The 13,677-nt window shown below is 51.2% G+C and overlaps 1 protein-coding gene across 4 annotated transcripts in view; it reads left to right on the forward strand.

The window, feature by feature from the left end:
* MYH11 (myosin heavy chain 11) overlaps positions 1-13,677 on the forward strand; it is a 154,066-nt gene that overhangs the window by 96,657 nt on the left and 43,732 nt on the right. For all 4 annotated transcript variants that reach the window (XM_032269627.1, XM_032269630.1, XM_032269628.1 and 1 more), the window contains 8 exons: positions 422-540; positions 1,383-1,535; positions 3,050-3,223; positions 4,921-5,094; positions 8,605-8,719; positions 11,149-11,342; positions 13,293-13,414; positions 13,517-13,586. In XM_032269627.1, the coding sequence (XP_032125518.1) occupies positions 422-540; positions 1,383-1,535; positions 3,050-3,223; positions 4,921-5,094; positions 8,605-8,719; positions 11,149-11,342; positions 13,293-13,414; positions 13,517-13,586 (1,121 nt within the window). The remainder of the gene's footprint in view (positions 1-421; positions 541-1,382; positions 1,536-3,049; positions 3,224-4,920; positions 5,095-8,604; positions 8,720-11,148; positions 11,343-13,292; positions 13,415-13,516; positions 13,587-13,677) is intronic.

The raw sequence follows: 13,677 nt of genomic DNA on the forward strand, positions 1-13,677 counted from the left end.
CTGAGACAGGAGAATCTCTTGAACCCAAGAGGCAGAGGTTGCAGTGAGCCCAGATTGCGCCACTGCACTCCAGCCTGGTAAGAGACGCCGTCTCAAAAAAAAAAAAAAAAAAAGAGCTTTTCCAGAGTCACATGATTTGGAAATGTGAAGGGACAGGGACTTGAAACTAGAACTACCTGACCCTAAACCCCCAACTGGGGCGTACTTTAGCCCACTCCAATCACTGCCTGTCAGTAAGTACCCAAGGGTGTGGCCCCTGATGACAGCAGCCTTCAGGACAATTGATGTTATGTTCACTGTCAGCGGTTGCCTTTCCCAGGAGAAGCCAGTGAATTCACAGATCACAAACACCCCATGCCATGTGCCTTCTGGCCAAGGTCTCGCTTTTGTGATGCACTCAGCGTTTCTTTTCTCCACCCAGCTGCTCAGAAAGTTTGCCACCTCATGGGAATTAATGTGACAGATTTCACCAGAGCCATCCTCACTCCTCGTATCAAGGTTGGGCGAGACGTGGTACAGAAAGCTCAGACAAAAGAACAGGTATGATACACCTGCCATTTACTTAGCACTTACCCGCCCACCCACCACTCATCCATCCATCCACCTACCTGTCCACTCACTCATTCATCTATTCATTAACCCATCCATGGTCCATCTGTGCATATGTCCGTCTATCCATCTTGCTGTCTACTCATTCATCTGTCTGTTCATCCATCCATTCATCTGTCGATCCATTCACCCATCCATCCATCCATCCTTCATTCATCCGTCTGTCTATTCAGCCATACATGACCCAGCCATCTGTTCATCTATCCATTTATCTATCACCCATCCACCTGTCATTCCATTCATTTATTCATCTGTCCATCCATCCACCCGCTTATCTTTTTATCCCTCATTTATTCAGTACTAGAGTATTCAAAGTCCCTTGTCAGGTTGTTGGTTTTGTTGTTGCTGTTGTTGTTGTGTGTGTGTGTTTTTGTTTTGTTTTGTTTTGTTTTGTTTTTTTTAGGCAGAGTGTGAGTCTTGTTCCAGCCCAGGCTGGAGTGCAGTGGTACAATCTCAGCTCACTGCAGCCTCTGCCTCCCACATTCAAATGATTCTCCTGCCTCAGTCTCCCGAGCAGCTGGGACTGCAAGCACATGCCACCATGCCTGGCTAATCTTTGTATTTTTAGTAGAGACAGGGTTTTGCCATGTTGACCAGGCTGGTCTTGAACTCCTGACGTCTAGTGATCCACCTGCTTCAGCCTCCCACAGTGCTGGGATTACAGGTGTGAGCCACTGTGCCGGGCCAAGAATAAGAATACTCACCACCAGCCTGGCTTACGTGAAAATGCAGGCCACTGGGAATAACCATGTTCCCCTGGTTCCCCTCTTCAGGCTGACTTTGCTGTAGAGGCTTTGGCCAAGGCAACATATGAACGCCTTTTCCGCTGGATACTCACTCGCGTGAACAAAGCCCTGGACAAGACCCATCGGCAAGGGGCTTCCTTCCTGGGGATCCTGGATATAGCTGGATTTGAGATCTTTGAGGTACAGCTTGGTGGGATCGTAACAGCCATGGGCTTGCTTCTCTGAGATGGGGCTTTTCTTGGAGGAATCATGATTTTTGAGAAAGGCATGTAGATGGCTACTGCAGGGTAAGAGGCTGTCTAGTTAAAGGTGGATCCTTGAGGTTACAAGAGACAGAAATTCAACAGGAAATGCACTGGTTTCTGGAACTGAGAAGGCCAGACATGCAGCTGAACCAGTAGGCAGGGTCTGATCTCCTGCCATCTTTCTCTCTCTCTCTCTGCCTTTCTCCATATTGGTTCCATTCTCAAGCACCCTCTCCCCTCCTGGTGGCAAGATGGCTGCCACAGCTCCATCTTGCAGAAAAAAAAAAAAATCTCTTTTCTAACAGTTCCAACCAAATCTTGGAATTACATCTCACTGACTCTTACTCACTAGAATTGGGCTACACGGTCACCTCCAAGCCAAGAACTCTTTGCAGGAGATTTTATTACCTCATGCAATAGAAATGCAGATATTGGATCCCATACACATCCGTTTGAGGAAAGTTCCCAGAGAAAAAGAAGGTTTTTTGTGATTTTTTTTTTTGAGACAGTGTCTTGCTCACTGCAGCCTCCACCTCCTGAGTTCAAGCAATTTTCCTGTCTCAGCCTCCTAAGTAGCTGGGATTACAGGTATGCACCATCATGCCCACTAAATGTTTTATTTGTTTGTTTGTTTTTTGAGGTGGAGTCTTACTCTGTCGCCCAGGCTGGAATGCAGTAGTGCGATCTCAGCTCACTGCAACCTCCATCTCCCTGGTTCAAGTGATTCTCCTGTCTCAGCCTCTCGAGTAGCTGGGATTATAGGCACATGCCAAATTTTACTTAAAATTTTTTTTTTTTTTTTGGCAGAGGCAGGATTTCACCCTATTGGCCATGCTAGTCTCGAACTCCTGACCTCAAGTGATCCACCAGCCTCAAGGTGATCCTCACCTCAAGTGATCCTCCCAAAGTGCTGGGATTACAGGCATGAGCCACTGTGCCTGGCTAATTTTTGTATTTTTAGTAGAGACTGGTTTCGCTACATTTGCCAGGCTGGTCTCAAACTCCTGACCTCAAGTGATCCTGCCTCTTGGCCTCCGTAAGTGCTGAGAAAGAGTTGTGAGCCGCCACACCTGACCTGAAGGTGTTAAGATTGATAGATATCCCAGAAGAACTCTACTGCAGGGTCACTTTCCCTCTACGCCTCTGTTTCCACATCTGTGAATGCAGTAGCATGCCTTAGCAGGTTTGTCCATCCACAGATGGTTGTGGAGATGGAGGAGATAAGCATCCTTACGGTGTGCGAGGTCCATGTGATGTCAAGCCCTGGGGGATTCTAGGCAGCACGTTGTGGGGGCCTAACCCCCGCTTGGTGCTGGGATGGCAGAACGGGCTCTTGTGGAGAGGATGTGGGCCAGCGATGGGGGCACCATCGGGGGAGCTTCTGTGAGGCGCCCTGTCTTCTGACTTCACACCCAGATGCTCACACCCCACCCCGTGCCTTGTGCTCAGGTGAACTCCTTCGAGCAGCTGTGCATCAACTACACCAACGAGAAGCTGCAGCAGCTCTTCAACCACACCATGTTCATCCTGGAGCAGGAGGAGTACCAGCGCGAGGGCATCGAGTGGAACTTCATCGACTTCGGGCTGGACCTGCAGCCCTGCATCGAGCTCATCGAGCGGCCGGTGAGGGGCCTGTGGGCATGCGCGGCCCCCCTCACACCTTGCACACGTGTGTGGCCTCTGTGAAGCTGATGTGGACCCCACAGCCTCCCCATGCTCATAGCATCCCCTCCACCGCCACCCATCACCCCGTCCTGAAAGGCTGTAAGCTGAATCTTTGTGAACTAAGTTATAATTTCCATTAACCCACATTTTCATATCAAAGGTATTTTCTTTAATTTCTGCCTTCCTTCCATCCTCCTTTTCCATCCCTTTTCCTTCCCCACCCTCCCTCCCTTCTCTTCTCTGCCATTTCTTTTTTGTTTTTTTTATTACAGGGTCTGGCTCTATTGCCCAGGCTGGAGTGCAGTGGCACAGTCTCCCCTCACTGCAACCCCCACCTCCCAGGCTCAAGTGATCCCCCTGCCCCAGCCTCCCAAGTAGCTAAGACTACAGGCGTGCACCACCATGCCCAGCTACCTTTTGTATTTTTTAGTAGAGACAGGGTTTCGCTATGTTACGCAGGCTGGTCTCGATCTCCTGACCTCAAGGGAATCCTCTTTCTCGGCCCCCCAAAGTGCTGAGATTACAGGCATGAGCCACTGCACCTGGCCTCTCCCATTTCTTCATTCCCAAAAGCAGTAACCTTTGTTTTGTTCACGAATGTATCCCAAACTTGCAGAACCATGGACATAGTAGGTGACCAGTGAACACTTTTTGAGTGATTACTGACCACCTGTGATGTGCTGCGCCCTCTTTAGGGCCTGGGTATGTAACTGTGAATAGGATGAGTGTGGTCCCTGCGCTCCTAAAGGAACAGACGACAAAATCAGACACACAAACAAAGCAACTAAAACCCTGGATGAGGCCACATGGAGAGTGGTTTAGGGAGGTGCACTTTGGATAGAACAGTCAGAAAACGCTTCTCTGGGGCTGAATCCAAATTCAGCAAATTTGGTGGTGTTTCGACACCTTATTTAGATGGTGTCAAAACACCTCCAAATTTGCACACGCTATTTCTCAGTCACAAAGAACTGCTTCAAGGCCGCGCACGGTGGCTCACGCCTATAATCCCAGCGTTTTGGGAGGCTGAGGCAGAAGGATCGCTTGAGCCCAGGAGTTTTGAGACCAGCCTGAGCAACACAGTGGATCCCCATTTCTACAAAAAATACAAAAAAATTAGCCAGGCATGGTGGTGCACGCCCATGGTCCCAGCTATTTGGGAGGCTGAGGTGGGAGGATTGCTTGAGCCCTGGAGGCAGAGGTTGCAGTGAGCCGAGATTGCGCCACTGCATTCCAGCCTGGATGACACGGTGAGACCCTGTCTCCAAAACAACTTTTCTAACAGGAACCCTAGATGAATTCAAGTCAAGCAACAAACTCGTTTTCAAGAATTATAAATTCTTCATGATGTTGTTTGTGTGTTTCCCACTAGGGGGCAGCAGGAAACAAGGCAGGGGTGATGCTTCCAAATCTACCCTCAAATCACCCTGTGCTCAGTGGACCAGTATCAGGGATGGAAGGCAGAATATAATGTTTGCTCCCATTAGGTCCAGGCTGTTCTTTCTTTCTGTTTTTGTTGGAGACAGCGCATCTCTGCTCTGAGCAAATATAGTATCAGATCTCAGAAGCTGCCTGTACGTTTTACAGTTGGCCAGCTGTTCATGGAATGCCCGAGGTTGGGCGTTCTCTTTAATTCGAGCCCTACTTGTCTCCCACAGAACAACCCCCCAGGTGTGCTGGCCCTGCTGGACGAGGAGTGCTGGTTCCCCAAAGCCACAGACAAGTCTTTCGTGGAGAAGCTGTGCACGGAGCAGGGCAACCACCCCAAGTTCCAGAAGCCCAAGCAGCTCAAGGACAAGACTGAGTTCTCCATCATCCATTATGCCGGGAAGGTACCAGCCACAGGGCCCAGGGGGCTCTGTCTCAAGGGAGCCCCAGAGGCTACTCAGCGCAGAGAGAGTCTGAGAGGGGCAGAACCTTGGGCTGCCTGGGAACTGCAAAGGCATCTGCTACAAAGCAAATCCCAACCAAGTCCTGTTCGTGATTGGTCTACGCATCTGTAAGGCGTCAGCTGCAGCCTCTCATGTTTTCCAACCGTGATGTCCAGGCTGCTCTATGTTTCTATTTTTGTCGGAGACAGAGTCTCGCTCTGTCACCCAGGCTGGAGTGCAGTGGTGCGATCATAGCTCACTGTAGCCTCAACCTCCTGGGCTCAAGTGATCCTCCTGCCTCAGCCTCCCGAGTAGCTGGGACTACAGGTGTACACCACTGTGGCCAACTAAATTGTTTTATTTTAGATGGAGTTTTGCTCTTGTCACCCAGGCTGGAGTGCAGTGGCACAATCTCTGATCACCACAACCTCTGCCTCTGGGTTCAAGTAATTCTCCTGTCTCAGCCTCCCATGTAGCTGGAATTGCAGGCACCTGCTGGCACACCCAGCTAATTTTTATATTTTTAGTAGAGATGGGGTTTCACCATGTTGGCCAGACTGGTCTCTAACTCCTGACCTCAAGTAATCCACCCGCCTTGACTTCCCCAAGTGCTGGGATTACAGGCATGAACCACTGCACCTGGCTGCCCAGCTAAATTTTTAAATTATGTCTAGAGATGGGGCCTTGCTGTGTTGACCAGGCTGGTCTTGAACTCTTGGGCTCAAGCGATCCTCCTGCCTCAGCTTCCTGAAGCGTTGGGATTACGGGCATGAGCCACTGCACCTAGCCTCAGCCTGCTGTTTCTTGTATACACTCTCAATCCTTCCTGCTACAAGTTATACCCAACAGGTGGAGCCAGCCGGGATGAGGTGACTAATAAACTCACACCCTGGCTTCAACAAAGTCTCCCTTGTCATGGCCTAGGGTTTGCTGTTGTCAGTCTGCTCTGGCCAGGGACATTTATGACAGTTGTGTTCATCATCATCATCCTCATCCTCATGCCTTGGCTGTTTTTATATAGGCCCTTGCCCTGTGGCTCCCAAGGGTCCTAGGTAATGTACAAAAGGCATAGCTTAGTCTGGCTTGCAGAATTGTAATATTCTATTGACTCCTCAGTCTCCCCACTGCATCATGGGAACAGGTAGTGCTCTATACTAGGCGCTGGAAGTAGAGTCCAATCTGGCTCACAGCTTGTTATTGTAAATAAAGTTTTATTGGAACACAGACATGCCCATTTGTTTACGTAATGTCTGTGGCTGCTTTTGTACCACTGCAGCAGAATTGAGTAGCTGTGACAAAGACTATGACTTGGGTGGGCACAGTAGCTCATGCCCGTAATCCCAGCACCAAGGCAGGCAGATCACTTGAGGTCAGCAGTTTGAGACCAGCCTGGCCAACATGGGGGAAACCCCTCTGCTAAAAATACAAAAAAAAAAAAAAATTAGCCAGGTGTGGTGGCACATGCCTGTAATCTCAGCTACCCAGGAGGTTGAGGCAAGAGAACGGCTTGACCTAGGAAGGCAGAGGCTGCAGTAAGCTGAAATTGGACTACTGCACTCCAGACTGGGCAACAGAGAAAGACAGACAAACAAACAAACACAAAGCACTGTGTGACTTGCCAAGCCAAAAATATCTACTATCTGGGCCTTTACCAAAATCCTAACTCCTGGCGTATATTCAAGGGAGTGTATGTTCCTTTAAGCACATAGAGACAACACTTTTCCCTGCTTCCCTACTTTTTTAAAATTTTCAGTCTTCTCTCAGATCAAGCCTAGCTATTATGCTGATAATCTACATCCCATAATAACCCAGCAGAGCTGTAGTATTAGTTCCCTGCAGTTAGTATTCACCATAATAAAAATTAGGGCTTTGGGCACAGTCAGTGTTCGAGTTAGGAATGAAAAAAGCCCCTGCGGGGCCGGGCGCGGTGGCTCAAGCCTGTAATCCCAGCACTTTGGGAGGCCGAGGCGGGTGGATCACGAGGTCAAGAGATCGAGACCATCCTGGTCAACATGGTGAAACCCCGTCTCTACTAAAAATACAAAAAAATTAGCTGGGCATGGTGGCACGTGCCTGTAATCCCAGCTACTCAGGAGGCTGAGGCAGGAGAATTGCCTGAACCCAGGAGGTGGAGGTTGCGGTGAGCCGAGATCGCGCCATTGCACTCCAGCCTGGGTAACAAGAGCGAAACTCCGTCTCAAAAAAAAAAAAAAAAAAAAAAAGCCCCTGCGTCCTTTTTCTCTGTATCCATATATCAGAATCTCTGAGTTACAAATTAGGCTCCTTAGAGAGTGGGAAAGAGGATGCCACGCTTTATTTATTTATTTACTTGTTTATTTTGAAACGGAGTCTCACTCTGTCGCCCAGGCTGGAATGCAGTGATGCAATCTCAGCTGTCACCTCCACCTCCCAGCTTGAAGCGATTCTCCTGTCTTAGCCACCCGAGTATCTGGGATTGCAGGCATGCGCCACCTTGCCTGGTTAGTTTTTTGTTTTTTTGATTTTTTTGCATTTTTAGTAGAGACGGGGTTTCACCATGTTGGTCAGGCTGGTCCCGAACTCCTAACCTCAAATAATCCACTCACCTTGGCCTCCCACAGCGCTTGGATTATTGGCATGAGCCACCGTGCTCACCCACGATGCCTAACTTATAAACCAGGATGATTGGGAAGATGAGGGGAAATTTTTGCATACCAGCAGGAGGGCATTTGCCATTGTGAAATCTCTTAATCTTGTGTAACTCAAAGGCACTATGCTGGTTTAGGGGCCCCTAAGCCTGCAGCCCCTCCCCTGTGGGAGCCACAGTCTTGTGGGAGAGATGAAACTCTCACATACAAGCAGAGAGGTTGTTGCATGGGGCTGCGTGCGGTGGCAACCACTGCAGCATTACTAGAATAATGTGGAATAGAAACTAGGCTTTCCCTGGCCTGGTGTGGTGGCTTATGCCTGTAATCCCAGCACTTTGGGAGGTTGGAGTGGGCAGATCAGGAGGTCAGGAGTTCGAGACCAGCCTGGCCAACATGGTGAAATCCTATCTCTACTAAAAATATAAAAATTAGCTGAGTGTGGTGGCAGGTGCCTGTAATCCCAGCTACTTGGGAGGCTAAGGCAGAAGAATCTTTTGGACCCAGGAGGCGGAGGTTGCAGTGAGCAGAGATGGCACCACTGCACTCAAGCCTGGGGGACAGAGCCAGGCTCCATGTCAAAAAAATAAAAATAAAGAAAATTAAAAGAAAGGAAACGAGGCTTTCTCAGCAATAGGTATCATTGGCTGATTTCCTACCGCCTGGGCACAGGTCCCTGATCTGTTGGTCTCTTCGTTGTTTGTGGAGTCCCCTCGTGGTGACCATAAACATCCTTTCCTCTCTGACTTCAGAAGATCTGGAAGGGCAGTGGAAGGGCTGCGGTTGTGGCCACGGTTTCTAAGTTTTTAGTTTCCCAAGGAATCTGACCAGCGGGTGTCCTTGGCAGGTGGACTATAACGCGAGTGCCTGGCTGACCAAGAACATGGACCCGCTGAATGACAATGTGACTTCTCTGCTCAACGCCTCCTCAGACAAGTTTGTGGCCGACCTGTGGAAGGACGGTAAGGGCTTCTCTGCTCTGGAAGCTGCTTTGAGCTGGAAAATTGAACACCCAAGTCCCCTGACCCCCACACCCACCCCAGGGGGGGACGCCTTTGCAGGGGGCAGGGGAAGGAACAGCGCTGGCAGGTGTTGGTGGTGTCTTGTTGAAGCACTCAGTCTCTTCCTGAATGGTGGTCCCTGAGCCCCTCAATTCTCCATGGTCCCCAGGGGATGAGGTCCTGGGGTCAGGGCTCAGGCAATGGATGGGAGAAACAGCATGCCAGGCACGGGGAGTTAGATGGCCCCGTCCAGAGTCAGAAGGATTTGGCTGCATCTTGTCTCTGCCGCCTCCTAGCTCTGTGGTCTTGGACAAGTCACTCAGTGTCCTTAAATTCATTGTCCTCATTAGTAAAACCAGGAAATACATTAATAGTTGCCACCTCTCCTAGGGGCATTGTGAGGATTAAATTAGACCAGCGGTGCTCAAACTCAAGCATCCATCACGACCCCTGGAGTGCTTTTTATTGATTTTTTATCTATCTATCTATTTATTTTGTTGAGATGGAATCTCGCTCTGTCACCCACGCTGGAGTGCAGTGGCGCGATCTTAGCTCACCGCAGCCTCCGCCTCCTGGTTCCAGGGATCCTCCTGCCTCAGCCTCCCAAGTAGCTGGGATTACAAGCGTACACCACCACACCCAGCCAAGTTTTGTATTTTTAGTAGAGGCGGAGTTTCACCATGTTGACCAGGCTGGTCTCGATCTCCTGACCTCAGGTGATCCACCCACCTTGGCATCTCAAAGTGCTGGGATTACAGGTGTGTACCACTGCACCCAGCCTGGTCTTCCCTTGTTTTAAGCATGCTAAAAAAGGCTCCGGGAAGGGCCTGCTGTGCCTAAACCATGTGCTAGGCTCTGGGTCTGGGGAGCAGCATCGCACCCTGGGTCTGTGTCACCCCAGGACACATGATGAAGCCTGCAGCCCCTCCCCTGCGGAAGCCCAGTCTTGTGGGAGAGAGGAGACTCAGAAAGACCAGCAGAGAGATTGTTGCATGGGGCTGTGTGCAGTGGCTCACGCCTGTAATCCCAGCACTGTGGGAGGCCGAGGCGGGCGGATCATGTGAGGCCAGGAGTTCAAGACCAGCCTGGCCAACATGGAAAAATCCCGTCTCTACTGAAAATACAAAAACTAACCAGGTGTAGTGGTGGGCACCTGTAACCCCAGCTACTTGGGAGGCTGAGGCAGGAGAATCGCTTGAACCCAGGAGGTAGAGGTTGCAGTGAGCTGAGATAGAGCCACTGGACTCCAGCCTGGGTGACAGAGCAAGACTCCGTCTCAAAAAAATAAAACTAAAAATAAATGATAAAAATAACAGAAAAATTAGCTGAGTGTGGTGATAAGCATTTGTAATCCCAGCTACTCCGGAGGACAAGGCAGGAGAAGCACTTGGATCTGAGAGGTGGAGGTTGCAGTGAGCCAAGGTCGTGCCGCTGCACTTCTTCCTGGCTGACAGAGTGAGACCCTGTCTCAATCAATCAGTCAATACAAAGACTGTTGCATGGAATCTAACTGAGTTCGAAGCGAAGAAATAGGCTTGGCACATGCAGGACCTGCCGGGCTGGTAGAAAAAGAACCTTGGTGGCGATGGTGATGATGATGATGGATAAGACCTACTTTTTCTTGAGCGCTTACTGATGTGCCAAGCTCCTGTCTTGGAGCGTGTGCCCATCTTCTGCCTCAAAATATTTCTTCCGTGGATCCCTACATGGTGACCCACTCATTGCTTTGTGGTTTCTGCTCAAATATCAACTTATCAGACAGACCCCAGCACACCACCTCCTTATCTAAGAGACCCCTCTCACCACTCTCTGCTTTACCCTGTTTTTATTTTTCTAAACACACCTCGTCACTCAAGGTATTCCGTACTTAACGTCTGTGATCACTGTCTGTCTCCTTCCCTATGATATAAGTGGGTTGAGGGGGGTCAGGTCTTTTTTGTTTGTCCGTGCTGGTGCCCCCAGGGCCTGGAGCACAGAAGGTCCTCAGTATTTGTTGGTGGATGAAGGGTTGGAGGCCGGCAGGGAATAAGTGCCTTATGAGCCTTATTTTCTTATCCCTGCCCTGGAAGGTAGATGGTGTTATTACCCCCCTTTTGTAGAAAGAGAAACTGAGGCACAGGATGGTGCCATGCCAAGGCTACTCAGTGAGTGGACAGCAAGAGCAGGCTTGACTCCTGGTTGAGCACGACTCCTTCACAGGGAATTTGTTCTTTCTGCCGCTCAGGCGCTGTCGGGATTTCCCAAATAGACAATACTTGGGAGGGTGGCATTGGTGATGGAAGGAAAGATTGGAGTGGGCAGGTTGGTGGGGGGTGGGGTGCGTCTGCGCCTCTGGCCTGTTGAGGGGTGGGTGGGCCAAAGGCTGATGCCACCCTGGCTGTGCCCCACAGTGGACCGCATCGTGGGGCTGGACCAGATGGCCAAGATGACAGAGAGCTCGCTGCCCAGCGCCTCCAAGACCAAGAAGGGCATGTTCCGCACAGTGGGGCAGCTATACAAGGAGCAGCTGGGCAAGCTGATGACCACACTGCGCAACACCACACCCAACTTCGTGCGCTGCATCATCCCCAACCACGAGAAGAGGGTGAGGCCCACCGCCTAGACCCTGGGGCTCCCACAGCCATGGCTGCCTCAACCGGCCACAGTGTCCTCCAGGCACCCTGCACCCCCACCCACCCTGAGGACCCCATCTGCCATCGGGGGAAGGCTGTCTGAATCTGGGGCCCACTCCCCATCCCTGGAGGCGAGGGAGGAAGGAGGATGCCTCCAGAGACTTTTCAGCCATGGGGCTGCTGTACAGGGCACTCAGCCACTCATTCACTCACTATCCCAGGAAGCGTTCACTGGGTTCCTCCCTGCGCTGGATGCTGGGGAGACAGTGTAGAAAAATGTCGTCCTTGCCTGTAGGTTTCTGATAATCTGGTGCAGGTGTTCTCAGCTTGGGGCTATTGTGTCCTCTCTGTGGACATGTCTAGAGACATTTTTGGTTGTCACAACCAGGAGGGGGCTGCTAGTCGGCATCTAGTGGGTAGAGGCCAGGGATGCGCTAAGCATTGTATGGGGCTCAGGGCAGTCCCTCAACCCCCGGCAGAGAATCCCTACAAGATGCCAGTAGTGCTGAGGTTATGAGAGACCTGAGGAGAGACAGACACACAGCTGAAGATGGTGATGGAATGCGGTCAGTTACAAGAACTCCAAAGAGTCAGGGCTCCTCCCACAGCCTCAGGGCTCAGAGAAAGCTTCTTGGCCAACTTGAACTTTAAGAATGTGTGGCAGGCCGGGCACAGTGGCTCACTCCTGTAATCCCAGCACTTTGTGGGCCGAGATGGGTGGATCACCTGAGGTCAGGAGTTCAAGACCAGCCTGGCCAACATGATGAAACCCCATCTCTACTAAAAATACAAAAAAATTAGGCAGACATGGTGGCACAGCTATTCGGGAGGCTGAGGCAGGAGGATTGCTTGAACCTGGGAGATGGAGGTTGTAGTGAGCTGAGATCGTACCACTGCACTCCAGCCTGGGCAACAGAGCAAGACTCCATCTCAAAAAAAAGGAAAGAAAATGCTAAATAGGTAATTTCATGTTGTGAATGTGTGATGGTGTGAGGTAGGAACTGGAGATGAGGCTGAATGGGCAGGAAGGGGCTAGATTGTGGCGCTCCTTGCTCTTTCTGGAGCTTGGCCTTTTCTCTCTAGGGATGTAATTGGGGGAGTTTGAGCAGGGCTATGTCATGGTCAGATTTGCGTTTTAGGAAGTGAATGAGGAGGCTGGGCATAAGCTGGCTCATGGCTATATGAGGGGCTTATATAGGCTGAGGTGGGAGGATCGCTTGAGGCCAGGAGTTCAAGGCTAGCCTGGACAACACAGCAAGACCCTGTCTCTACAAAAACACTTTTTAGAATTAGCCAGGCGTGGTAGCATATGCCTGTGGTTGCAGCTTCTTGGGAGGCTGATTTGGGAGAATCACTTGAGCCCAGGAGTTTGAGGCTGCAGTGAGCCACGATCGCCCCACTGGACTCCAGCCTGGGTGATAGAGTGGGACTCTGTCTCAAAAAACAAAAAGGACAGAGGAAAGCGAATGAGGGGATTGAGGGGAGAGCCATGACTGGAGAGGGAAGCCCAGGTGGTGGTTTCTGTGGTGTCCAGGCAGGAGAAGATCGTGGAGACAATGGCGGTGGAGAGAAGTGGGGCAGTTGGGAGGTATTTAGGAGCTAGAAACAATCAAACTGCTGATGGACAGGAAGTGAGGGAGAGGAGAGGAGGTGACGAGGAGGAAGCCCCAGTTTCCAGCCAGGCAATGCCAGTGTCACCAAGTACCAGAGAGATCGTGAGGCAGCCAGTGCCAAAGCGAAGAGATGGAAACCCTGAGAGGGGGCACTGCTTTGCCCCTCGGCCCTCAGCTGAGCACTCCCTGGGTGCCTCTGTTGGTACCCTGGTGGTCTGGCCAGGTGGGTCATCCAGGCATGAGGTCTGGGGCTCTGCGGCACCGCAGGTCCTGGCTCCAGGGACCCACTGCCGTCTTTGGCCTTTGCAGTCCGGCAAGCTGGACGCATTCCTGGTGCTGGAGCAGCTGCGGTGCAATGGCGTGCTGGAGGGCATCCGCATCTGCCGGCAGGGATTCCCCAACCGGATCGTCTTCCAGGAGTTCCGCCAACGGTAAGTTCCCAGGTCTGGTCCAGGTAGGGGAGGGGTGAGCAGGACTGGGCAGAGGAATGGAAGCTGGAGGTAGGCTGGATGACTTCTGCTCTGTGTTTCAAGCTACGAGATCCTGGCGGCGAATGCCATCCCCAAAGGCTTCATGGACGGGAAGCAGGCCTGCATCCTCATGGTGAGCCCGCAAGTCCACCCAAGACCTCCCAGCCTCTGGCTGCAAGCGACCTGCTGCTCTTGGCAGGACCCTTCTTAACCACACGTCACCA

This window comes from Sapajus apella, unplaced genomic scaffold (assembly GCF_009761245.1).
Source record: "Sapajus apella isolate SASKATOON/1434 unplaced genomic scaffold, GSC_monkey_1.0 scaffold196, whole genome shotgun sequence".
NCBI classification, from domain to species: Eukaryota; Metazoa; Chordata; class Mammalia; order Primates; family Cebidae; genus Sapajus; species Sapajus apella.